At 47.7% G+C, this 26,699-nt stretch overlaps 1 protein-coding gene across 1 annotated transcript in view; it reads left to right on the top strand.

Moving 5' to 3' along the window:
* The window catches only part of NBEAL2 (neurobeachin like 2), a 69,191-nt gene extending 42,492 nt beyond the window's left edge, over positions 1–26,699 (top strand). Inside the window, 23 exon segments of the mRNA XM_087916196.1 lie at positions 120–240; positions 1,058–1,215; positions 1,971–2,104; positions 2,902–2,968; positions 2,971–3,008; positions 3,110–3,205; position 3,470; positions 4,718–4,841; positions 7,355–7,495; positions 7,754–7,884; positions 8,469–8,578; positions 9,371–9,488; positions 10,108–10,205; positions 11,211–11,327; positions 12,699–12,788; positions 14,308–14,417; positions 14,516–14,688; positions 15,893–15,987; positions 16,304–16,420; positions 18,879–19,040; positions 19,446–19,594; positions 21,581–21,716; positions 22,853–26,699. Of these exon segments, the coding sequence (XP_087772322.1) occupies positions 120–240; positions 1,058–1,215; positions 1,971–2,104; positions 2,902–2,968; positions 2,971–3,008; positions 3,110–3,205; position 3,470; positions 4,718–4,841; positions 7,355–7,495; positions 7,754–7,884; positions 8,469–8,578; positions 9,371–9,488; positions 10,108–10,205; positions 11,211–11,327; positions 12,699–12,788; positions 14,308–14,417; positions 14,516–14,688; positions 15,893–15,987; positions 16,304–16,420; positions 18,879–19,040; positions 19,446–19,594; positions 21,581–21,716; positions 22,853–22,954 (2,588 nt within the window). The 3' untranslated portion in view covers positions 22,955–26,699.

The raw sequence follows: 26,699 nt of genomic DNA, 5'->3' as shown, positions 1-26,699 counted from the left end.
TGAGAACATTGTTCCCCACCGAGAAAGGTCTACCAGTGGTCGATGGCCGATTCCTTGCTTAAATATGGAGAATGGGCAGAAAAAGAAAGGGAAAACGATTCCATCCTACTTCCTTCCAGGTGCCGATGGCTTACAAGGTCCAGCAGAGTCCCTGCCTTTAGCGGTGGCCAAAGAAGCCAAAGTCAGTGAGATGCAGGACGATCAACTGGCTGAAGAAGACCTCTCGTTCTTGGACAATCAGTAAGTTTTGTCATGTCCACACACTCCCCACCCCCAAGAAAGGGGTATTCTCAAGGATTCCATAGTCCTCCTCCTCCTCTTTCTCCTCCTCCTCTTCTCTGCACACTCTAATCCTAGTACTGATGATGTTCCCTAGTTGGGTCATGAACTCAGAGAGAACCAAGAATCACACAACCCTTTTTTAATTCTTCCTCCTCCTCTTCCTCTTCCTCTTCTTTTCCTTCTCCTTCTTCCTCTTCCTTTTCCTCCCCCTCCTCCTTCTTCCTCTTCTCCTCCTCCTTCCTCCTCCTTCCTCCTCCTCCCTCCTCCTCCCTCCTCCTTCTCCTCCCATTTCCTTCCGATACTGATGATGTTCCCTAGTTGGGCCATGAGATGTCTGCAAAAAAACCACCAAGCTCAGAGAGCACCAAGGATCACAGAATCCTTTTCTTCTTCTTCCTCCTCCTCTTCCTCTCCTCCTCCTTCCTCCTCTTCTCCCTCTTCTCCTCCTCCTCCTCCCTCCTCCTCCCATTTCCTTCCGATACTGATGATGTTCCCTAGTTGGGCCGTGAGATGTCTGCAAGGAAGCCACCAAGTCCAGGGAGCACCCAGGATCCCATACTCTCTATAGATCTTCTGCAAAGTCCTCTTCTGGAATCCTCTCCACCTAGCAACAGGGAGATCCTTCATTTTTTTAACCCTGCCCAGCCCACTTTAGGATTTCACCGTTTCACCCGACCTTTCTCCGGCCTGCTGACGGTCCCCGATGGAGATCACCGGGACTCCTGAGGCTGCAGAAGTCAGCAGATGAGATTCTAACGACCGCTGTCTCTTCCAGCCTCGAACCCAAAGAGCAAAGCCAGCGGGAGAAGCTGCTCATCTCGGAGGATTGCGAACTCATCACCATCGTGGCTGTGATCCCGGGGCGCCTGGAGGTCACCACCCAACAGATCTATTTTTACGACAGCAACAGCGACAAAGAGGAGACTGAGGAGGGTGAGTGCAATGGGGCGCGAGAACGGCCTTGGGAGAGAGCAGGAAGAATGCTAGTAGTCCTTGACTTACAAACATCGTTGGCCCCAGAGTCGTAAGGGTGAAAACCAATTGTAGGTCCCCCGTTTCAGCGCTGTTGTAACTTCAAACGGTCGCTAAGTGAGTAATTGCATGTCGAGGACTACCTGTATCGATGTGGACAATGACATGAAAATTAACCCAGGTGTCCAGGACGGGAATTTCTTCCCTCCAGCCTGCAGCGTAAAGGCCATGCATTTAGCGACCATTCGAATTTACAACACCATGACCATTTTTCACGCTTAATGACCGTTGTGTTTCCCACCCACCCCCATGATCACAAATTGAGACACTGGGCAAACAACTCATACTTGTGACGGTTGCAACATCCTGGGGACATGCAGTTCCCCCCTCGGGCGACTTTCTGTCGAGCAAAGTCAATGGGGATCCTGGGTTCACTTAGCGACCGTGACTAACTGATCAACTGCAACGATTCGCTTAACCGCCGTAGCAAGAAAAGTCATAAAATGAGGCAAAACTCACTTCGCCACAGCCTTGCTTAGCCACTGAAATTTGGGGCTCGGTTGTGGCCGTACGTCGAGGACTTGCTGTAGATAGGATGGCGGCAGCAGTTTTTTCCCCCCACTGTCCCTGGGGAGCAGTTTGAGACTCTGCGATTGGTGGCTCCTTGGGGCCCCCAAGAAACGAACCAACGGTGGGGTTTCTGCGCCTGCCCCCAGGTATTGGACATGACTTCAAGCGTCCTCTGGCTCAGCTCCGGGAGCTGCACCTTCGCCGTTACAACCTGCGCCGTTCAGCCCTGGAGTTCTTCTTCATCGACCAGGCGAATTATTTCCTCAACTTCAAGAAAATGGTAACGGAAAGTTCCTTCCCTCATGAAAGGGGCGACAACCTGGGGCAGGAGCCATCTTGGAAACAGAGAGCCCTAGTGGTTAAGGCACCAGGGTAGAAAACAAGAGACGGTGAATTCTAGTCCCGCCTTGGGCATGAAAGTCGGCTGAGTGACTTTGGGCCAATCACCAGGCGGCTGACAGTTCTAGTCCCGCCTTAGGCATGAAAGCCGGCTGAGTGACTTTGGGCCAATCACCAGGGGACTGGGAGTTCTAGTCCCGCCTTAGGCATGAAAGACGGCTGAGTGACTTTGGGCCAATCACCAGGGGACTGGGAGTTCTAGTCCCGCCTTAGGCATGAAAGACGGCTGAGTGACTTTGGGCCAATCACCAGGGGACTGGGAGTTCTAGTCCCGCCTTAGGCATGAAAGACGGCTGAGTGACTTTGGGCCAATCACCAGGAGACTGTGAATTCTAGTCCTGCCTTAGGCATGAAAGACGGCTGGGTGACTTTGGGCCAATCACCAGGCGACTGAGAGTTCTAGTCCCGCCTTAGGCATGCAAGCCGGCTGAGTGACTCCTCCGCTCTTTCCATCTCTCACAGGTGGTTTTTGTGGGGAAAATAGAAGGATGTGTTCACCGCCTTGAGTTATCTATAAAAATAATGCAGTCGGGATAGAAACAAGTAGCAAAGAAATAATGAAATTTAAAAAAATAAATTAAAAATCAAATCAAATATTAAATAAAAAAATTAAATTAAATATATTTAACCCGCCTGAGCGTTGCCTTATCCCCCACCGGCTTCCTTCCGCCCTCACAGGTGAGGAACAAGGTCTACTCCACCATCCTCAGCTTGCAGCTTCCCAGCCAGATCTATCAAGGCAGCCGCTCCCGCAGGATTTGCTCAAGGCCTCTGGACTGACTCAGGTACCCTTTGGTCCCGTGGGCATTTTCCCCCGCCTCCCGTTCCTGTGTCCCCCCCCCTCCCCAGTATGTCTCAGTCGGTCCCTTTTGTTTTCCTCCTCCAGAAATGGGTCTATAGGGAGATCTCCAATTTTGAATACCTCATGCAGCTGAACACCATCGCAGGACGCACCTACAATGACCTTTCCCAGTATCCCGTGGTAAGACTCTGGGATAAAAGGGGCTTGGGGCGTAGATGAGGGAAGGGGTCTTCTGGAGCACCTCACACCCCCCACCCCCCAGTGGGAATCCCATGGATCAGGGGTCTCCAACCTTGGCCACTTTACGACTTGTGGACTTCACCTCCCAGAATTCCTCAGCCAGCGCATGCTTTAAGTTATGTGGGTTTTTTTAAAAAAATTAAAAAAATTATTTTTATAACAACAACAAAAACTAACAAATAAAACCTTCTTTCCGTTCATCAGTGTGTCAGTTGGGTACACATTTCTTTGTGCACATAATAGCATTATCATACATATTTTACTTACTTATATTTTACTTCTAATCAGTATGTGCTGTCCAGACAGTTTAGAGTTAATGGGATTTGGGATAGGAATTGAGAACTGTCCCCTTAAGGTAAATGTAGTCAAGGTATGCTGGGAAATGTAGTCCATGTCATGTGGTCACTTCTGTAATCCTGATTGGTCACTAAATTGACCCTGGTTGGGTTGGGGGAGGCTCCCTCACTCTTGCCTGAATCCATTACCATGCAGCCGCTTCAATCATCACGGGGATGAGAGTTTATTATCTTTCTACACCATAATGCAGATATGCAAAGAATTGGACCTTAAGAAGAACCTCGTCATAACCGTGAGTTGATAAGGATGCCCGATGAACCGATAAAAAAGACTTTTGTGTGGATGCTTTGTGGAGTTACTCTGTCTGCTTTATGCCATCCAGACAGTAATAAGCAGAACAGTAGAAAGATAATAAAATCTTATCCCCATAATGATTGAAGATTGAAGATTATGGATTCAGACTATGATTAAAGCCGCGTTCGGTATCCCATTGCATTCAAACACGCCCGGCATTTATTGATTTTCAATAATATATTTCATATTCATTTTCTTACTCTGTCTAACTCATTCGTTTATCAGTAATAAATATTATACTGTGCTTACATATTTCAGTTCCTTACTCTTCTATCCAGCCAGTCATAAAACAAACTCCCAATTTTATAATAAATCTTTTTCCTCTTGTTCTCTAATTGCCATTGTCAATCTACTCATTTCAGCCCATTCCATTATCTTCTTAATTATTTCCTCATCCATCGGGATTTTCTCATTTTTCCAATTTTGTGCAAATACAATCCTAGCTGCTGTTAATACGCTGATAATCGAGTAGGTTAACTCTTTGCTATAACCCTCGGGCCATATTCCCAATAAAAATGTCTCTGGTTTTAACTCTATAGATTGTTTTATCATTTTCTCCAGCCACATATGCGTTCTTTAGTCCAATACTTTTTTAGCTTCTACGCATGTCCACCAGCCTTGCTTTAAGTTATGTGGACTTCAACTCCCAGAATCCCCAGCCAGATGTTCTGGCTGAGGAATTCTGGGAGTTGAAGGGCGCACAAGTCGTAAAGGGGCCAAGGTCGGAGGCCCCTGAACTATGGATGACTCCCTCCCACGAAATGGAATCAGACCATATTTTCCTATCTCCCTCTTGTTCAGTTCCCTGGATCCTGCAAGATTATGTCTCGGAGACCCTGGATCTCAGCAACCCAGCCGTTTTCCGGGATCTGTCCAAGCCCATCGGGGTGGCCAATGAGAAACACGCCAAGGATGTCAGGGAGAAGTGAGTGCGAGGGTCTGCTCGTGAGCAGGGAGGGAGGAGCCGCAGGTAGACCTTGGCTTATGGCCATTCATTTAGAGATCGCTTGAGGTTAACTGGAGAGAAAGGTGATGTGCGACGGGTCCTCGCACATATAACGGCCGCAGCATCCGCACAATCGAGGGATTAGAATTCAGGAACTACAGGATCCCCAGGTCACATGATTATCATTTCCAGCTGGCGTCCAACAAGCAAAGATAACGGGCAAGCCCAGATTCGCTTAACAACTGTAGTGATTCACTTAGCAACCGAGGCAAAGGCGGTTGTAAAACTGGGTGCGGATTAGCTTAACTTGCTTGGCAACGTTCTCGTCCCTCCTGCCTGTCATTCTGTAAAAACTGCCTTGGGCCAAGCTTGGTCTTCCCATCTTGAGCCCTGCAATCACACCGGAACTTCACTTCCCAGAATCCCTCACTATTAGAACCTCTCGCTAGGGACTCTGGGAGCTGGAAGCCAACTTAGGAGCCCAGCGGGAAAACAGAACCGCAAGAACTTTGTCATTAAACGTAGGCATTCAACGACGCAAATGTAGGAAGAGGAGAGAACTGGATGCACCCTTCACGGGGGAGCTTTTCAAAATCCGTTGGGGTGAAATAAAGTCGGGGTGTTTCACGGGGGTCTCCCTGTTGGGAGCAACGCGGCCTGCAAAAAAGACGGGCCACCACACCCAATCATACAGCGCAGGCAGAACTGTGTGGGACATGCAGCCTGTGGCATGCGACTGATTGCTTAGCGACTGAAGTTACAACAGATCCCCACAGCTCTGAGGGGGAAGAGAAAATGGAGGTGGCAGAGAAAGAGTGACAGAGGCGGAGCCTGAGCTATCCGTCAGCCCTCCGATGGAGAGTCAGCAGCCCCCTGGTCTGGAGGTGGCCGATGAGGAAGAGGAGGGATAGCTGGGCCCAGTGCCTGACGTGCGGATGTGCCGAAAGCAGAGGAGAGGAGAGCAGTGGAAATCTACGGGCCGGTCCTCGGGAACGAAGAGCCGCTGCTGCTAGCAAAGCTGCCCCCCGAGCTCTGGGGATAAAAGGCAGGGGGCGGAGATGGATATAGATATGGCAGACAACTATTCATCTTCTAGCCAGCCGGACTTGTTAGCCTGCTATAGGAGAGAAGCATTTTGCGGGGCTGTGGGCGCTCCTAATAAAGGAATTAGTTCAGTCGTGTTTGCGGAGCTGGGTCAGAACAATGACTCTGGCTGCTGTGGCATCCCTACAGTCATTGACCCTTACGGACAACTGCACCCCCATCTATCACCCCCATCCTGCCTTGCTGGGTCCCTGCGGTCATTGGGGGTCCGATAGCGGGGTGAAGCAAACCTGTGGGGTTCCCCATGATGTGGGAAATAGAGGGGGGGGGTCTTGGCAGTCCCAGAGCAGCAAGCCTGTGGCTAGACTCCCTGTGGCACCCTGGATTCCACTTAATGTCCCAAGCGGTCACTTAATAATAGTATCGGGGATAGGTGAGTTTGGGATCATTAAGCGAGGTGATCCCATCACGGCTTCACCATAATGCGCCAACTCCGTTATGGTCATGAGTGGAAACCTACCAGTTATAAGTTGTCAGATTTGTTAAAGTTTTCCCTGAATGATCAGCTGCTATCCTGATTTCCCAAAAATAAGACCTATCCCCCAAATAAGACTTAGCATGTTTTATGCATGCACCTAATATAAGCCCTACCACCAAAATAAGCTCTGCTTAAGTGCTTGCACAGCCGGGCGCCCTCCCATTCCATCCGGTTGCTCGTGGTGCCACCGACACGAGGGGAGGAGGGTTGGCGCTGCCCCACACGCCTCACACCGACTTACCTCGGGGTCCCCACAGACAGGCCATCTACGCCCCGACAACTACTTCATGGCTGCTACTCCTGTTTGTTGCGACCATGAGCAAGCCAAAAAAATGGACTGGCAGCCACATGGCGTCCTGCTGGATGGGGCTGCTGAAGCCACCACCACAAGGCAAGGCAGGTCTTGGGGCATGGGTGGCCTGGCTTTGGGGGTCCTGAGGTAAGCCAATGTGTGGTGTGTAAAGCAGCTCTACTCCCATCTCGCGGTGGCAGCACTGGTGTGCCATGTGGCTTCATGCCCCGCCGTGAGCAAGCAGAAGAAGTGGTGGTGTGAAATTAAGACATGCCCTGAAAATAAGCCCTAGTGCTTGTTTCGGAGCACAAAAGAAAATAAGACGGGGTCTTATATTTGGAGAAACATGGTAGCTTTCCATCTGAAGCTCCCGGAGATATGTACATGGTGGTCTTAAGAATGTCGTTCCCCACTCAGTTCAATAGTTGTTGGATTTGATCTGGGAGCAATGTGTGTGTCCTGGGTGGTTCTTTGGGACTTCATGCCACCTTGTAAGGCAGGAATCCGCAAATGGATTTACGGAGCAGATCCTCAAATCTCTGATCAAGAGATCCAGTTCACTTCATCCTTCGCGTCGGCCTTTCCTGATCTTGTTGTGTCCTCGCTCTGTTGCTTCAGGTACGAGAGCTTCGAGGACCCCATGGGGAAGACTGACAAATTCCACTATGGCACCCACTACTCCAACGCAGCGGGCGTCATGCATTACCTGATCCGCGTAGAGCCGTTCACCACCCTGCATATCCAGCTGCAGAGCGGGAGGTGAGCCGGAAACGCAACCCTGGACCGCTCATCCTTGCTGCGATAAGCATCCTCGTTTCACTCCAAACCCCAATAATATCCAGGTTTCCCCAATCTAGCAAAAGTTTGATTGGGGGATGGGGTTAAGGTCCCGCGATGAATTTGGTTGGGCTGTTTTGTTGTCGAACCAACATCGTGATATCAGCCTGATGTTGCGCCTGCACGCTCAGTCCTTGGCGGGGATCCTTATTATTCCATCTTCTCTTCCTCCTGCTCCAGATTTGATTGTGCTGACCGCCAGTTCCACTCGGTTCCTGCCACTTGGCAGGCTCGCTTGGAGAACCCGGTGGATGTGAAGGAATTGATTCCAGAATTCTTCTACTTCACCGATTTTCTGGAAAACCAGAATGGTAAGGAGTGTCGCTCAGCCAGCGGGGCCGTTCGCGTTTCTAACAATATCACAGAGAAACCGGAAGCAAGATAATCAAAACTTGCAGTCCAAAGCGTTACGGGTAGTCCTCGACTTATGACAAATAATTTAGTGACAGTTCAAAGTTACAACAGCGCTCCCTGGGGTTTTCAGATGCTCGGTCACTGACTCCTATTTATGACGGTTGCAGTGTCCCAGAGTCACGTGATCGCCTTTCACGACCTTCAGTAAGGGAAGCCAGATTCACTTAACAACCGTGTGACTGACATAACAACTGCAGTAATTCCCTTTAAAACTGGCAAAAAAAAGGTTGTAAAATGGGACAGAATTCACTCAACAACTATCTCGCTTCGCAATAAAAATTCTGGGCTCAGTTATAGTAAGTGAAGGACTACATATGTGTTTACAATATATATCTTTATATTACATGATAATATATTTACACAATTACTTATATATCTTCTGTTACCTATATTTGCACCTGAAGTTTATCCTCTTTCAGCCAGCAAGCGCTGTGTCCCGTCTTGAAAACATTACAAACTTCCTCTCTCTTGCCTTCCGCAGGTTTCGATCTCGGCTCTCTTCAGATATCGAATGAGAAAGTGGGGGACGTGGTCCTTCCCAAATGGGCCAAATCCCCAGAAGATTTTATCCACAAACACCGGCAAGCACTAGTAGGTGAAACGAAGCCCTGGCTGCACACTGAGGTTGCTAGGAAGGCCGCCCCACCTTAAGCTTGGACAAATGTCTGGACAAATGTAGAATTGTGGGGTGTCCTTGGCGGTCTCCGAGCTTGGTGGTTTTCTTGCAGATGTTTCATGATCCAACTAGGTAACATGATCAGGACTAGAAGGGTTTGTAGAGAGGAACATTCCGGCCAACTTCCTACAAGGATAATTAATGGGGAAGCCTGCAGGAAGTCAAAAGCCATTGTTCATTATATTTCTCATTTAGATAGCGAAGTATCTCTGAAATGATGTCCCACCAGGACATGAGTTGTCTAGCTATCTCTAAATTTCAGGGTTTTAAATACATCTGTGGCAGTGGTGGGATTCAATTTTTTTTGCTACCGGTTCTGTGGGCGTGGCTTGGTGGGCGTGGCAGCGGAAGGATATACTGCAAAATCCCCATTCCCTCCCCACCCCACTAACCTGCTTTCCAGCTCCGTTCTCCTGTGCAGGGCAACCAAAGAAGACCCAGCCCATGAGCTGGGACTCGACGGGAGGCAGAGAATAGAGGGGGCTGGCGGGGCCAGTCAGAGGTGGGATTGGCCGGGTTCTCCCAACTACTCGACATTTCTGCTACCGGTTCTCTAGAACCGGTCAGAACCAGCTGAATAATACCACCTCTGATCTGTGGGCGTCCTCATTTAGGAATGGTTTTTGCACCCTAGGGTGAATTGGGTTGTTCTGCGTTGGAAAAAACAGCCTGTTTGACTTCCCATCTCTGTGCTGCTCCCTTCACAGGAATCTGAGTATGTCTCAGCCCATCTGCATGAATGGATCGACTTGATCTTCGGCTATAAGCAGCGGGGCCCAGCCGCTGTGGAGGCTCTGAATGTATTCTATTATTGCACTTATGAAGGTAGGAGGCGATTTTAAGGCAGGGACCCTTCCTTCGCAGGGACTGTGCAAGCGTTCGATACGAATTAGCAACCCTCTCAACTTCTTTGCAAAAAAAAAACCCAAAACCACAGCGACAAATGGGTGAAGGGCTACCAGAACCCAGAATGGGACAATGCCGTCAGCTGACTTGCCCTGGCCAATACACGGAACCGACTCACCGTGGCCCATTCTCCAGAGGACAACTCGCTGTGGGACCATTCAACACAGGATAGCTGTTCCGTTATCCGTACGCTTTCTTCAACATCATTTTAATTTTTGTCACTCACGAAAATGCCAAAATGTGATCACATGCTGACAAAACAGTGGCAGATATCCCGTACAATTATCCTGTGTTGAGTTTATCCATGGGAAATTTTCCCATGACACTTTGGCCGCAGTGAGTTGTGCCTCGGTGAGTCAGCGGGGGCAAGTTGCGCTAGAACCACTAGGAGCAGAGATTTGGGGCAGATACTACAACCCTTTGATTATCGTTCAGCTCTGCATCCAAAGAGATGTCAAAGCAGCTTGTTCCACTCCCGTATTGTACTGTAAGCTGTGCAGCCCGTCGTTTCTGTCTTACATCTGCCGTTTTCACTTAGGGGCAGTCGATTTGGATGCGATCGCAGACGAAACACATCGGAAGGCTTTGGAAGGCTTCATCAATAACTTTGGGCAGACCCCCTGCCAGCTGTTGAAGGTACCGGGGGGTTAATAATTGCAGCTGTTGTGGTTTCCGCAGTGGATAAGGAGGCGGTTTTCTCCTAGGATTCAGGATCTAGCCAGAACAAGCAGTAAAGAAGTACAGGACGTCCTTGACTTAAAACCATTCATTTAGTGACTGTTTGAAGTCACAACAGCCCTGAAAACAGTTAGTTTTGACTCATTTTAACACTTGCGACCGTTGCCGCATCAATTGTGGTCTTAAGAACTACCTGTAGCGAGCTACTAAATCTTGAAGGCGGACAAGAATTGGCCTATAAATGATTGAGGAAATGAAGAAAGACCTTCGTTAAATATTGAGGAATGGTTATTTGAAACATTTAAGCTTTTGTTTTACGGGAGGCCAAAATGTCTGTTGCTAAGTGAGACAGTTATTATTATTTTATTATTTATTTATTTTTGTCAAAAGCTTACAATACAATAGAAATAAGAACAAACGTAAGTTTAAATATAAGAAATAGGAACTAATAATTGGGGATAATAGTTCAGGGATGGTAGACACGATTGTGCACTTATGCACGGCCCTTATTAAGTAAGTTTTGTTTTGCGACCATGCAAAGTTACAACGGCGCCAAAAATAGTGACTTAGAACGATTTTTTTCACACTTGAAACCATGGCGGCACGCCCATGGCTACGTGACCAACATTCGGATGCTTGGCAACCGGCTCCTATTTATGATGTTTGTGGGGGCCCCGGGGGGTCATATGATCCTCTTTTGCGACCGTTCGACCAGCAAAATCAGTGGGTGGCCGGATTCACTTCACTTAACTTTAACAACTTCAGGGATTCACTGAGCCACTGTGGCAAGAAAGGTTGGGAAATGGGGCCAAACTCACTTAACAAGTGTCTTGCTTAGCAACGGAAACGTTGGGCTCTGTTGTGGTTGTAAGCCAAGGATGACCTATATCTTCAGCGAAATGGAAAAACGACAATTCCGTGTGAAATTGACCATTTTTTTCTTCCGCTCCGCCTTCTCCACAGGAGCCACACCCAGCCCGTTTCTCCGCTGAAAGCGCTGCCAGGAGAGTTTCTCGACTGGATACTTATTCTCCGAACATTTTTGAAAACCTGGATCAGCTCAAATCGTTCTTTGTTGAAGTGAGTCTGAGACGAAAGCTGGGGCTGGATTCTACCAGTTCGCACCTATTTGCTAGAACCGGTTGTTAACATTCTAAGCAGTTTGGAGAACCAGTTGTTAGAAGGAATTATAGGGCTAATCCTGTAAGGAAGGCAGGAAGGAAACATTCTGGTGTTGCTTACACAAACTGCCTCTCCGTTAACCCTTTTTACACTCTTAGCAGGACTGGACTTCCTGTCTCAGGAACTTCTCTGGAGTTTTTTTCCCCTCCTTTGCTGGTACTTTGCTGGTACTTTGTTTGTGTGGAGTGACCATTCAAACTTACAATGGCACTGAAAAAAGTGACTTATGACCATTTTTCACACTTACGACTGTTGCAGCATCCCCACAGTCATGAGAGGCCAGGCGAGGAGATGCGTGCCTCGATGTGGGTGATGTTGAGTTGGCCACATCCAGCCAGTCACATGACCACCAAGCCATGCCCAGCCAGTCACATGACCACCAAGCCACGCCCACATAACCGGTTGTTAAAAAAATTAAATCCCACCCCTGGATGAAAGGAGTTGTTTTGATTGCTTCCCATCTATACGGGGAAGACCAATACGGGCCGTCTCAGCTTACAACCATTCATTTAGTGGCTCTTTGATGTTACAATGGCGCTGAGAAAAGCGGTCCTCGCACTTATGACAGTCTCAGTAATCCCCACGGTCACATGATCAGAATTCATGTATGTGGCAACCAGCACGTAGAGATAGTCCTCGACTTACAAAAGTTCATTTAGTGACCATTTGGAGTTATAACATCACTAAGTTTTTCACATTTAATGACACTTGCATGGTCACATGATCAAAATTCAGATGCTTGGGAACTGACTCACATTTATGACGGTTGAAGTGTCCCAGGGGGTCACGTGATCCTCCTTTTTGCAATCTTCTGACAAGCAAAATCAGTGCGATTCACTTAACAACGGTGCTCCCCATTTTTAATAACTGAAATGATTCATTTAACAACTGTGGCAAGAAAGGGCGTAAAGTGGGACAAAGTTCACTCCACAAACGTCTCACTTAGCAACAATAATTTTGGGCTGAATTGTGGCTGTAAGTTGCGGATTTCCTGTACAGTTGCAGGGTCCTGGGATCACGTGATCTGCCGATTGTGACCTTCCCCCTCTTCCCAATCATTGGGGTGGGGGTGGGGGAAGCCAGATTCATTTAACAACCGCATACAGGTGCTGAAGGAACTGAGGAAGGTTCTTGGACGAGATGCAGAACTTTTTCAAGGGAAAGAAAAACCAAGAAGCTTGAGTTATCCTTTTAGAAAAGCACCTTTAGGACCGACCTACAAAGATACACCAGATCATCATGATGGTTTGTTTTCTCTTCTTCGTTTAGGGCATCAGTGACCGGATCCCGCTTGTCCAGGTGGTCGTCCCCAAGAGTCAGTCTCATTCTTTCATGACTCAGGGATCTCCTGACATGATGGTAAGAAAGGAAAAAAAGGGATCCTTGATCTCTTGCAGCAATTTTTTTTCAGAAAGTTGACGTAGTGGACAGTTGACCTAGGAGAACTGGAGAACCCAAAAGAAGTTACAGGTAATCCTCGAGTTACGAATGGAACGGAGCCTGCCCGTTCCATTCGTAACCTGAGGATTCATAGGAGTGAATCTCGTTCAAGGTGCGAGATCACTCCTTTCTTTCACCCACGCATTCGCTAATCGAGTGCATGGTTCGTTAAGTGCACATGAGGTATTTCAAGTTGGGGAAAGTCAGTGATGGAACATGCCACCTCCCTAAGACCACCCAAGGCCTCCCAGACCCACTGAAATACCTCATGCTCCCCAGAATTGCCTCTCCCCGCCCCACTAACCTGCCAGGCCAGGCCAGGCCAGAATCTGGCCCTCCAACTCTCCATTCGGCCCTCCACAGACCCCCCCCTGGCCTGTTGTAGGCCAAAATAGATCTTCCGGGGGCCACATCCATCTCTCCAAGGCTCCATTCGGCCTGCGATGAGTTGGGGAAAGGATGCAGAGGGCCGAATGGGGCTTTTGAGTGTCAAATTCACCCCTCCATTTTGGCCAGTAACAGACGAATGTTGCAGAGCCTCTGTGGCTGTTCATGAGAATGAACAACTGTCATGGAGCTGCAAGATTCGTAGTTTCGGGCCTTGTTCGGAAATACAAGAGGCGCTAATTGCGTAACTTCAAATGTTTGCTAAGGGAATGCTCATAATCTGGGGATTACCTGTACTCTCAGAGTCTGCCTTTCCCCTTGATTGAGGAGAAGATCTAGAACTGATATAAGAAAGGTCCTCCTCATGTAGCGTAGAGTTCTCCTGTGGAGCTCTTTGCCACAAGAGGGGATGATAAGGATGGGCAAGATCATCAAGCGACTCTAGAAGAGGATATGTAAATTGGTGGAAGACCAGTCTACTGAGGATTGTGAGTCTCGAAGACGCCATGTTACCTCCAAATTGGGAGCCTCCCAATCTGTTGCAGGAGAAAAAGGGGAAGGATGTGTCCATCTCCCACTAGGGAGCTCAAGTTGGCCACCACAAGGAGCAAAATGCTGGATTAACAGGCCCTTGGCCTGATCCGTGTTTTTCTAGAAAGGAGGTATAGAATAGTCCAAAAGAAATAGTTGTTCATACAGAGCTAATAAACGTCTGGAATTCACTGTCATGGACGTGGTGGTAACCACCAACTTGGCTGGCCTTCAGAAGGGATTGGAGGTCTGTTGGGGTCTACACATCTTGAAGACCCCATGTTACCTCTGTGTAGAAGATCAGTTATGGAGAAACAACCATACAAGACGGTAGTTCTCCATCCTACCTGAGACCCATCTAGATGTCCACCATCTGAGACCCATCTAGATGTCCACCAAGAAATAGGAACAAAAAGGTGGACCTTGGCTTGACCCAACACGGCCCTTCTAATATTTCCTCACCCCACCCCGTTGCTTCTTCTCCCTCATTCTTAGTTGATGTTCCTCACCCTCTGTCCAGGTCACAGTCAGCGCCAATGGGCTGCTGGGAACTCACAGCTGGTTGCCGTACGATAAAAACATCTCCAATTACTTCAGCTTCACCAAAGACTCCACCGTCTCCAACCCAAAGTGAGTCCCAGCTTCTTCTCCCACCCCAAGGACATCCTGAGAAGCTCCTTCCATCTTCTTCCACCTCTTCCAACCACCTTCTCGCTTTCTCCTGCCAGGACGCAGCGCTACCTGTACGGCCCCTTTGCCCCGGGGGCAGAATTGTCCTCCAAGACGTTGGTGGTCTCTCACGACGGCAAGCTCCTCTTCAGTGGAGGTCACTGGGACAACAGCTTGCGGGTCACCTCCTTGAGTAAAGGAAAGGTGATAGGGCACATCCACCGTCACATAGGTAGGGACCCCACGTTTCTGCTCTCTTTTTACTGGAAAATCTAACCCGTGGAACGTGGATGTCGGCAGACAAATGAGGACTTGTTAGCAGGTCCACTTTAAATGAGCTTCATTATCCTGACCTATTTCAGCTAGTCCTTGAGTTACGACTGCCATGGAGCGTGCCCATTAGAGTCGCAAGTTATGGCAGTTCTTTAACATGGCGACCACGTGAGCACCTTGTTTAACAATTCTCATTCCCTGTATACCCCAATGCGGTCGTTAGGCAGAGCACGGGACACCTGAGTGGTAGGAGATGCCCTGGGAAGTCTAGCGCAGACTGACCAGCTGGCTAAGGTCTCTCCTTTCCTGGCACACCCCCAATGCTTCGTTTCCCATCCTTTGGGGACCCCACAGACCTGGGTGTGGTTTCCTGCCCCTCCCCTGGGTGGCAGCCTCTTCGGGGACCAGGCCACGTGGCTCAGGAATAAGGAGGCATGCCCAATGGTTAACAACGGGTGAGGAGGGGGCCTGGTGGGGTGGAAGATGGCTGAAGGTTTGCAAGAACCTGGTGGGGTGAGATACGCGGGCGGGTGGCTGCAGTCTCCCTGCCGTCAGCCATGTGAGGGGATGGCTGGCGGGACCTTGCAGTGAGCATTATTTTGGAAGTAGGCCTTAAGTAGCTTGGGAGGTGCAACTGTCTCCTGACGATTGGTCCAAAGTCACCCAGCTATCTTTTCATGCCTACAGCGGGATTAGAACTCACCGTTTCCTGGTGATTGGCCCAGAGTCACCTAACTGGCTTTCATACCTAAGGCGGGGCTAGAACTCCCTGTCTCCTGGTGATTGGCCCAGAGTCACCTAACTGGCTTTCATGCCTAAGGCGGGGCTAGAACTCCCTGTCTCCTGGTGATTGGCCCAGAGTCACCTAACTGGCTTTCATGCCTAAGGCGGGGCTAGAACTCTCCGTCTCCTGGTGATTGGCCCAAAGTCTCCCAGCTGGCTTTCATGCCTAAGGCGGGACTAGAACTCTCCGTCTCCTGGTGATTGGCCCAAAGTCTCCCAGCTGGCTTTCATGCCTAAGGCGGGACTAGAACTCTCCGTCTCCTGGTGATTGGCCCAAAGTCTCCCAGCCGGCTTCCACATCTAAAGTACGCAAAATCTCCAGAGCGTGTCAACCATGCATTTGTGTTTGGCTTTGTATGAAATCTTCTTCTTCGCAACAGATGTTGTGACCTGCCTGGCCTTAGATCTGTGTGGAATCTACCTCATTTCTGGATCGCGAGACACCACCTGTCTGGTGTGGCAAGTCCTCCAGCAGGTAAGGGAACAGATTCCTTTCCGTCATGACTGGGATGATCCCAGGGTCCTGGTGTTCTCCTCCACTTTCCACTCCCAGCATCCCCTGTGGTGTGTCCAGGAAGAGAGGGTACAATTCTGGCCCGGACTTATATTTCTCTTATGTGCCCATTATCTCGATTGCAGCTCTTCCTCCTGTTCTCCAAGGCCATTCCCTCTTCCCATTACATCTATCCGGGATGGTGCAGCGAACCCTGCAGCACACGTGGGGTTAGACCAGATGGCCTCTTAAGCCCCATCTGACTCTATGGTTCTATCTTCTTCCCTTACTCACCCAGGGTGGTCTGTCTTATGGCTTAGCTTCCAAGCCAGTCCAGGTCCTCTACGGACACGAAGATGAAGTCACATGTGTCGGCATCAGCACGGAACTGGACATGGCGGTGTCGGGGTCCAAGGTAAAGGCTTGGCTTTCTTCGTTTCACCTCTGTTTGGGAGCCCTGATCGATGTATTGCTTGGCAGGTGACCCAGGAAGTCAAAAATCAATGTATCTCCCTGACTCAGGTGTTTGGCATAAGTTTGTAGGGATTCCTTTCGTGGCATGGTTTTTGCCGTTTTCTTTAACGAGTTTTATTGAGACAAAAAATTTCTTTAGCGAGATTTATTGAAGTGAAAGTTTTCTTTAACAAGATTTATTGAGACAAAAAAATTCTTTAGCGAGATTTATTGAGGTGAAAGTTTCCTTTAACAAGATTTATTGAGACAAAAGTTTCTTTCACAAGATTTATTCAGATGAAAGTTTTCTTTCGCGAGATTTATTGACACGAAAGTTTTCTTTTGTGAGATTTATTGACGCGAGATTTATTCAGATGAAAGGGATGGGGCTACAGCAATTCCAGTAATTGAACTATTTCTTACTTAAAATAAGTATATCCACACATCCATCAGGATAGATATATTCTGATAGTCATTCGTCTCCAGCTTGAGATGGACTAGAAGATCTCCAAGGTCCCTTCCAATTCTGTTATTCTATGTTCTTTCAAGCATCTTATACAGAAGATCATATTTTCATTAATCTTGGAGACAAGTAAACAAAACTATTTACACAACAGTCTTCTGTCTCTTTGCAGGTAGTCCTTGATTTATGACTGGTCACTTAGCAATTGCTCAATGACATCCCTACTTAGAAGCTACTTACAACCTGGATACAGCCCAGTTTTTAGTAGAACCACACCCATAGAGAACAGTGAATTCATACTTATTACTGCCATGTTCATTTAAAGACCAGGCATTTGCACTTACCACCATAGTGATTCGCTTAATGACTTGTCAGCGTATAAGAAATTATGAGCTGGGATAGACCTAACAACATGTCAGCCAAATGGGAACTGTTTGGTGACTATGTACGTATGTATGTATGTATGTATGTATGTATGTATGGCATTCAGCTTTGTTCGGGTATTTTCCCACGTCATTATAGTTGTGCTTTTAAAGTTGTAGCAACGTTTCAGCAGAATCTCATCTGCCATCATCAGGCTTCTGTATTGTGTTCGTCTGTGAGTCAGGCTTTTATAGCCGTTTCTGTTTTAAATTTGGGGCTAGCTTACTGCTGTGCCAGAATGTTTTTTTCTTCACCCTGATTGGTTGGGAGTCTTGGTCTGTGTTTATTGGTCTTGGAGTTTGCTGTGTTCTGCTTGATTAGTGTTTCTAATATCTTCTGTCTGTTTTGTGGCTTTTTTTGTCTTGATTGGCTGGCAACATTGTGTTCCTGTATTGGAGGCTTTTAGTGCAGCTTGGCTCCAAGTAAATGGACGGCTATCATTTGTTAGGAAGCTAGGTTTCATCTGGGTGCCTGGTTGGGGTGTGTTTGACCTGGAGGTATCGGGGGAGGTATCGGGGGATCTGTCTGTGCCCAGGTGTTTGCCTGGCTTGTGGTGTGGAGATTTTTTTGTTTGAGAGTGCAGGCTTCCAAATGATTGACAGTCTGTTGGAATCATCTCTTCTATTCATGCTTACAGGTCTTTTATCAATTTCTATGGCTTCTCTGATAATTCTGTGGCTGGGGTTTTCTATAGTGGCTAGGGTTTAGGTGCCACTGAAGTCAATGCTATGACCTGTGGCTTCCATGTGTTGGACTAGTGAGGAAGTGTGTTCCAGCTTTTTGACTGCATTTTTGTGTTCATCCAGGCGGGTACTTATTCTTCTATTGGTCTGTCCAATGTATGTGGCCGGGCATGATGCACAGGGGACTTCGTATATGCCTTGGTTTTCCAGGTCAATTTTATCTTTGGGGTCTCTAAGGATGGCTGCTATTTTTTTGTTTGTTTTGAAGGCGGTCTTGATGTGATGCCTGTGTAGTATCTTACTGATTTTGTCTGTAGTACCTCTTGTGTAGGGCAGGACAGCTGTTCCATAGGTTTGTTCATCTTCTTAAGAAAACAAATATATGTGTGTGTGTGTGTGTGTGCATATGTGTATATATATATATATACACATATACACATATATATATATATATATATGAATGTCCTTGTAATATAGCTTCCGTGATACAGAGTTCTGATGGTTCTGATTGCTTCTGCTTCTTGATTGCTTCAAGAGCTGCATGGGTATTGTATACATGCATCATGCTTTATATTATTGTATATAAAGAAGTTTCTTCTATAAATTAATCCTGCTGAATTATTTACTTGTGTGCTGGTTGGGTCGTTGCAAACTCTGACAGCACTGATGCAAACAATATTGTAAAATCCGGATGGTCATGCGATTGTCCTGTTCTATTACCATTATCTAGAAATCTAGACCAACATCTGGATTTTTTTTCCATTCCTGCTGCACTTCTTCCTCTGATCGTCCTGTGGGAATTCTTAAACCTCAATTTAGAACCATGTTTTCTTCCTTCCCGCCTCCGTCAGGATGGCAGCATCCTTGTGCACACCATCCGCCAAGGGCAGTTCATGAAGTCGTTGAAGCCCCCGTGCGAGAGTTCCCTGCCGGTCACCATCTCCAACCTGGCTGTAGGTCACGAGGGGCAGATCGTGGTCCAGACGATCGTGGGGGGAAGAACCCCTCTCAAGGTACAACCTGGGAGGGAGGGGGGGAGGGGAGGGGGCAGGAATCAAGGGAGGAGAATAGCTCAGGATTGAATGATGAGTTTGGTGGTTTTCTTGCAGACGTCTCATGACCCAAACTAGGTAATATCATCAGTGCTACAAGGGAGTGGGGATTGTGGGGATGAGGAAGAGGAAGGGCAGGAAAGAGGAGGACCGCAGGCTCCTTGGTGCTCTCTGATCTTGTTAGAGTGGAGTTTGCGGAAAGGAGGAAGGACGGGGAGGAAAAAATCAGTCATAAGTCACTTATTTCAGTGCCACCGTAACATAGAACAGGTCACTAAACGAATGATTGTCAGTTAAGGACTAACTCTACTTTGTACGGGTCTGCTCAGCTAATCTCCAGCTTCTCCTTCTTCTTTCTCGCTAAAGGACAAGTTCGCCCTCCACCTTTACTCAGTCAACGGCAAGCACCTGTCTTCTGTCTCCCTGGATGAGCAAGTGACCTCGATGTGCGTCACAGAGGACTTTGTCGTGTTGGGCACCCTTCAGTGTTCGTTACAGATCAGGGACCTGCAGAGGTGACCTCTTTTTCCTTCCTCAGTTTCTCTTTTTTGACACAATGGCTACCCTGTTCTCTCTTATTGTATTGTGGACTTATTGTATCTATGCTTAGCTATAGCAAGGTGCGAACAAAGAGACCCGCATGGGTAGAGTTCAAACTAGTTACTTTATTGTTGAATGCCTATTTACAGGAAACTTCCAAAACGGGCAGATTTGCCTGGGACAGATCAGATAAGATATTCAAGGAAGTGTCAGACTTTAGCAGTGTTGATGGAAGTGTAATTTTTTAAAAATATTTTTTTAAAAAACTTTATTAAATACAAAAAGTTAAAAGACACTAATACAAAAGTAAAAAATACAAAATTGTACAAATAAGCATCATAACAGATTCTGTAGTGCAACCGTTCTTATTTTCCTCTAGTACCGTTTGATAGGGATTTAAATATTCCATCTAGATTAGTAAGTGGCAGTTACTTTCTATCTATTGTAAAAAAAACCCTATATTAATAATATATATTACCTATTAATCATTTCTTACTCCTAGATTACAACTATATAATTTTATAAATAAATCATTTATTTGGCTTAATCAAAATGAAGGAGGAGTAAAGACTCATACTCAATGATTCTCTGTCCTTCAAGCCATATATAATAATGTATTTCTTAAAGTCCTTATTTCTTTTTATTTTATACATTGTTTTTCTTTACGATCTATCCATTTGTATGATTTGTCCCAGAATCCGGTAATATTCCGTATCATCTTTCTCTTTTTTAATTTCAATGTAAGCCTTTCCACGTCAGCACACTCGTATATTTTCTGAATAACAAAATGTAGAAGTGGTACATTAAGCTTTTCCCAGTAATATGCCAGTGCAATTCGTGTCGCTGTTAAGGTCTGGATAATTAAGTATCTTACTTTGAGTGAGCAAGTTTTTTCCCCGGCCTTTGGTAGTTCCTGAAATAAGAGCACTGTTTTCTGTTTGATATTTTTTTTCTTCCTGGCATTAATCCACGCTTATCTGGGTTTCTCTTTCTATGGATTCCTTGGTGCTCATTTGAGCTTGTTTTCTTGCAGCCTTTTCAGTTGATCAAACATCTGCAAGTAAACAGCCCAGCTCAGAGAGCCCACAATCCAGTCAAGATTCAGTTCTTTGTTTGCTCGCATTCGACAGACAGAATCTTGCCAGACTAAAGTTGTGCTATTCTCACCCTAACGGATATATCCTGGGAGATTCTAGGGAGTGGCTCTCCTAATTCCCTTCTTCTTCCTCACGATCCGATTCTGAACTGTGCTGCCTCTTGTCTCACGCCCCTCCTTGTGCCTGTGACACTCACACTTCACTGCACTCCATCACACACCCCTCCCCGGTTGTGGGCACACAACCTATCCCAAAAACTCCCTTGCCACCCTCCTCCCAAATCTGTCCTTCTCTTCAGAGGCCTTATTCCTGATTCGATCTGACCGAGTTATCAGCAATACGAGTAGTCCTCCACTTACAACAATGCATTTAGGGGCTGTTCAAAGTTACGACGACACTGGGGACAAACAACCCTTATGACTGTTTTCCACACTTACGACACTCGCAATCCCCGCGGCCCTGTGATCAAACTTCGGCCGCTTGGCAGCTGGTTCACATTTATGATGGTTGCAGTGCCCCAAAGTCACGTGATCCGCTTTTGCGACCTTCTGACAAGCAAGGACAAGCCCGATTCGCTTAACGACCATGTGACTAAGTTAACAACTGCAGGGATTCGCTTAACAACTCCGGCAAGAAAGGTCGTAAAACGGCGGCACAACTCATTTCTAACTGTCTCGCTTAGCAACTAAACGTTTGGGCTCAGTTGTGGCCATAAATGGAGGACTGCTGTCCCTTTCCCTCAGGGAGAGTTCAGAGGAGAAGGGCAGGATAAGGAGATAGTTTCTGTTATCTGAAAGGCGTCAGGCTGGGGAATTTTCTCCCCTCGCATCCTTGGTGGTTCCACTCGATGTTCTCTCCTTGCAGGCTGAAGCCAGCAATTCCTTCCTTGATCATGAAGGTCCCCATTCACAGCGTCTCCGTGACGAAAGAGAAAAGCCATATCTTGGTCGGTCTGGAGGACGGGAAGCTCATCGTGGTCGGTGCAGGCCAGCCTTCGGAAGTGAGTGCCATCCCCTCTTCCTCCCTCGGCTCAACCCCTCCAGGGACAAGAACTGGGGGCCGTAAGAGCACATGAGCATCTCCTGTTGCACCGTGGAGAAACACGTCGAAATGGCTCGTCCGTGGGGGTTCTCCATCACTGGAGGTTTTCAAGAACTGGACAGCCATTTGTTCCCTTGTTTCTAAAACCGGGTCTTGTTTTGTTTTGGGCCCCCAAATTACTAGGGCTTATTTTGGGGAGTGACTTATTTTGTGTGTGTACTGGAGGCCCACTTCTTCTGCTTGCTCGCGTGGGGCAGGAGGCCACATGGCACGCTGGGGCCACGGCCGCCGTGTGAGGCAGGGAAGGCGGTGGTGGAGCTGCCCCGTACACCTCACACTGGTTTACCTCAGGGCCTCTTTAGCCAGTCCATCCACGCTCCAACACCTGCCTTGCCTCGCGGCGGCAACACCGGCACACCACTCAGCCTCCTGCTCCGTTGTGGCTGAAAGCAGAACAAATGGGCCATGCAGGCTCCTGCTACACATGGCTGCCAATGCCGCCGCCATGAGGCAGTTGTCCGGGTTTGGGTGAACTGAGGTAAACTGGTGTGGGACCACTATGGGGCAGCTCCGCCGTCCTGACTTCGTGGCTGTGGCAACCAGATGGAATGGGCGGGTGGCCAGCTGCGCAGGCTGTTAAGTGGAGCTTATTTTGGGGGTGGAGGGGGTAGGGCTTATATTAGGCACATGCTTAAAACATGCTAGGTCTTATTTTTGGAGAAACGGGGTATAAAGTCTCCTTGAGCAGGGGGTTGGATTAGAAGGCCTCCAAGGTAGCCTTCCAACCCTCTTATTCAACCATAGCCTTCCTTCCTAACTACTCCTAGGCCGGCCTCCTAGTTGAGGAACCTACTTAAGAGATTGGCCTCCTAGTTATGGAACTCTCTTAACGGCTGGAGAGGAAGGGTACTGCTGTACCCTTTCTCTTCAGCCATTTCATCTCCAGCCACGCGTCATCCCGGCTGGACGTGAAGGGTCCAGAAGTCCATATGATGGTCAAACTTCTACTGGTTTGCTACTGTTTTAACCAAGCAGGTCCTCCTCCTCCTGGTGCTTCCTCATTTGCCACCTTTCTCTCTCCTTCTCCTTCTCCAGGTGAGGACGGGCCAGTTCCACAGGCGGCTGTGGCGTTCGACGCGGCGTATTTCCCAAGTGTCTTCGGGCGAGACAGAATATCATCCGACAGAATCCAAATAGGGGCCTCTTTTTTTTTTTTAAACTTTCCTGTTGCCTTGTAGTTACCTCTCTGCCACAGTGGACCACGGGCCCTCCCAAGAGGAGGTCCACCACTGCTGCTGTCCGATTCTCTCGTTGCACGGCCGACGGATCTTTGTGGCTGCAGGGATAACCTGTGGCAACTCCCCAGCAGCGAGAACCTGCACACCTCTGGAGCAGGCTCCTGAACGCAGTTCGTGCAGCGGAACAATGGGGGTTTGTGGGTGGGTGGGTGTGCGTGTGTGTGGGTGTGTGTATGCGGTTTCCCTGAGTCCATTCAGCTGTTCCCCACCGATCAATGCTATACCACTATTGATTCCTGCAGAGCTTGAAACGGCAAATGTTTGTATTGTCTTACACTGGAGAGCGTGAGTGAGAGAGGACAGGGTAAGTCTGCTGGGGTGTCCCTTCCTCCTCCCACCCTATGTCAGAGTCTGGGGACCACAAGTGAAACGATAGACACCCCAACTTCAAGACTGCCGGGGGGATGGGTGTCTCTTGGTGGTGGCCTTAAGGAGACGTTCGTTGCACTACGTGGAACATACCTGCGCCCGAAGTGGACACCTGTTGCTTTCTGTCCTGGTGGGTGAGAAGTTCAACTAAACTCTGAAGAAAGCTTTAAAGGGAAGACGGGAAAAGTCAGGAGCTCTTGATCCGCAATTTGGAAACCAAGAAAGTTGGACAGGGTGGGGCAACCCATAAGCATTGTGCCAGAGACGGGGCAGGAGGCGAATTTTCAGTCTCCTACGCGGTATGAAAAAAGCGAGCTTTTCCCACAGATCTGCTGCCCTCTGGTGGCTTGGTCCTGGAGAACGCCTGTGGACAGTTGACCATTAAGGATGTGGGAGGCCCAGACATTCATTGGTTGGAGGCCAACGATTTGCAACACCGTGTCCTGCGTACCTTCGCTAGCAATAAAAGATAACTTTGGTGCCCCTGTGTTATACCCAGCCTCAAGGCCTTACGGTTCTCTCTGTCCCGAGATGAGTGGAAGATCCGTAGAGTGGAAGATGGTTGTCCTCTTCGCTCCTCACTTTGAAAAAAAACCCACTTAATAGACCCTCCTCCCGGAGATGTCTTATCCGAGGTCCTTCTGGTGGAAACGGTGACTCCCTGTGCCGTCCTGTACATGTTTTATGGAATTGACATCATCTTCCTCTTAAGCACCTGCTCCTATGGGCCCTTCTGACCTTCTGCATGGAGGAGAGAGGAGAAGGTTCTGAGATCCCGGAAACCACACGCAACGTCCCAATGCAAAAACAAATCAGAGCAGATTTCACGCTGGACGTTGGTTTTGTCCTACCTTCTCATTTCTTGCTCTCCAAATCAGGACAGAGTCCTCAGCTGTCCAACTACCAGCCTTCTTGGGGAAGTCATTCCATCTCTTTGCCCCACATGGTTGAAGGAAACTGTGCCCCCTCTCGCTCCACCCCTGCAACCGTTCGCCTAAAGAAAAGTGATCCTTCATCTACTCGTGTCTGGATGATCTCTCTGTGTCCCACTTCTGTGGCTGTACAAAGCGCGTTGACGGTTGAATGTCCTGGAGAAGAACAGGTATCCGCCTCCATCCTCACGTGGCTTCCTTCCTGGATTACGTCGTCTTTTGTTGTGAGTCTTCTTCTTAAGGGAGAACATCCTCCAGTGCAACTCTGAAGATCTCTGGTCTTCAGTTACACCTAGAAAGCAATTCCATTGTTTCATCTTTGAGCTTCTGTGATTTTTTACCCTACTCTTAATTATTCTACTGTTTGTTGGTTGATTCATCCTCCGGTTAGGAAGATGGAGAAGAGGACAGCTGCTCTTCTGTTTGTTGGCAGAGGAAATTTTTCAATTTCTGGGATGTTCTTGCACTCCAAATGTGACGCGTTAGAACCATGTTTCTCAACCGTGGCAACTTGAAGATGTGTGAACTTCAACTCCCAGAATTGTTAAAGCATGGCTGGCTGGTGGATTCTGGGAGTTGAAGTTGAACCCTCTTAAAAGCATACTGACTAGGGGATTCTGGGAGCGGACGGACACACACCGATCTTTAACTTCCCAAGGTTGAGAAACAGTTCAAAGGAAGTTTAAGACGGTGTTTTTTTACCTTTTTCTAGCCCACTAACACATCTGCCCTTACATAGAGGGAAACCAAGTCTACGAATGTTTTATCACATTCCTTCCACCGCTCTCGTTTTGTCTTTTTCTTCACCAGGTAAGCATTCTCTAGGAGACTACAAATCCAACCCTCCCCAGCCAGAGTGCGTGTCCCCAAACCGAGACAAGATCCTCAGTTTTGCATCACAATTGCCTACAAGGTTGAAACCGTTCTTAAATCTTTTTTCTAATTTCCTATCCATTCCAGGTCTTCTCTCTCTCAAAGAACTTAATAATAATTCTGGAATAGAGACCAATTTCCACCAAGTGCAATATCAGCATTCCAAAATTTTTGTGCCCCCCCACTTTTTAAAAATGTATTTAAAAGGGGGCAAAGGTGTAAATTTCAGAGTTTTCCAACTCCAAGAAAAAAGCAACCAGTGGATAATGTCCTTTGACCAGCACGAAATTTAGCACTGACATTTCATCACGGCAGATGTTTGGCTGACTTGCCTTGGCTGCGGTTCTGAAGTTCCTGAGATTGTCAGCCTGGTTTGTTTGAGAGAATCGGAGTCAGATGGATTTATTTGGGGCAGGTTTAGGCTGCAGAAACCGGGCTCAACTTTGGGGGGGATTTGCCAAAAAACAAAAAACAAAACCAGGCTTCATGTCTGTTGGTACCAGAGTGTGCTTTCCAATTGCGTAGAGTCTGTATTGTGTTGGTACGACACCATTTTTGGCTCACGGGAAGTGAAGAAAGAGAAAAGAAATAAGCTTTAATAGCTAATGTCACAAAGAATTTTTGTAAAAAAAGTGAATGTTTTTAAGGTTAAAGAGACAAAAGCCTGCTCTGGAATTCAGCATTATTTTGGATTTGCAAACGAGCAAAACTTGGTTGCAAAAAAAAAATGCTTTAAGGCAAATGTTTCTCGCTGACTGCTTGAAGAAGGTTGGATTTCAACTCCCAGAATTCCCCAGCCAGCAGGCTGGCTGAGGAATTCTGGGAGGTGAAGTTCACCCATCTCCAAGAGTCCAAGGATGAGAAACATTGTTTTAAGGATGGATACAGACAGGCACGGGGCTGCCCTTTTGTCACCATCCCCGCTAAAACTTCCATTTGCCCCGATCCAGAACCAATGATCCCCAAAGAGGACAAAGATCCATCCTCCACTTCGATCTGAGCCATTGTACCAGACCAGCCTTCTCGGTTTAAGCACGGCCATTGGTTGCCCAAAGGGAAATCTGTATTTTGCAATAAATAAATTATAAAGGAGGTGCAAATCCTTAGCAACCACAGGGCAATTAAAAGCTCCCCTTGCAAATCCAGGCACCCTGCGAGTATAAGGACGGGATTGCAACTTTTCTGTAGATTCCTGGTCGTCGTTGGCGTTCTGCGTGACGTGGAAAAACGGTGCCTGGTTTTAAAAGGCCTGTGGGACAGGACAAATCCATTTAGTGTGCACTGCCTTGCGTCTTTTTTTTTCCTTCCAGAAAAATTTAAAGCACAATCTGAATTTTTAAATTTAGAAAAGTGAAAATATGCCTTAAACTTGAATGGGACAGCTTGCCTTGAATTATAACTGGTTTTTTTGCCTCGCCGAAGGAGGATATCCATGTTCACCCGAGTTTAAATAAACAGTTAAAAAAGCAA

This window comes from Pseudonaja textilis, chromosome Z, assembly GCF_049901715.1.
Source record: "Pseudonaja textilis isolate UNSWEBS1 chromosome Z, rPseTex1.2, whole genome shotgun sequence".
NCBI lineage: Eukaryota > Metazoa > Chordata > Lepidosauria > Squamata > Elapidae > Pseudonaja > Pseudonaja textilis.
Note: the sequence above shows the minus strand (reverse complement) of the source record. Positions and strands in the feature narration are given on the sequence as shown.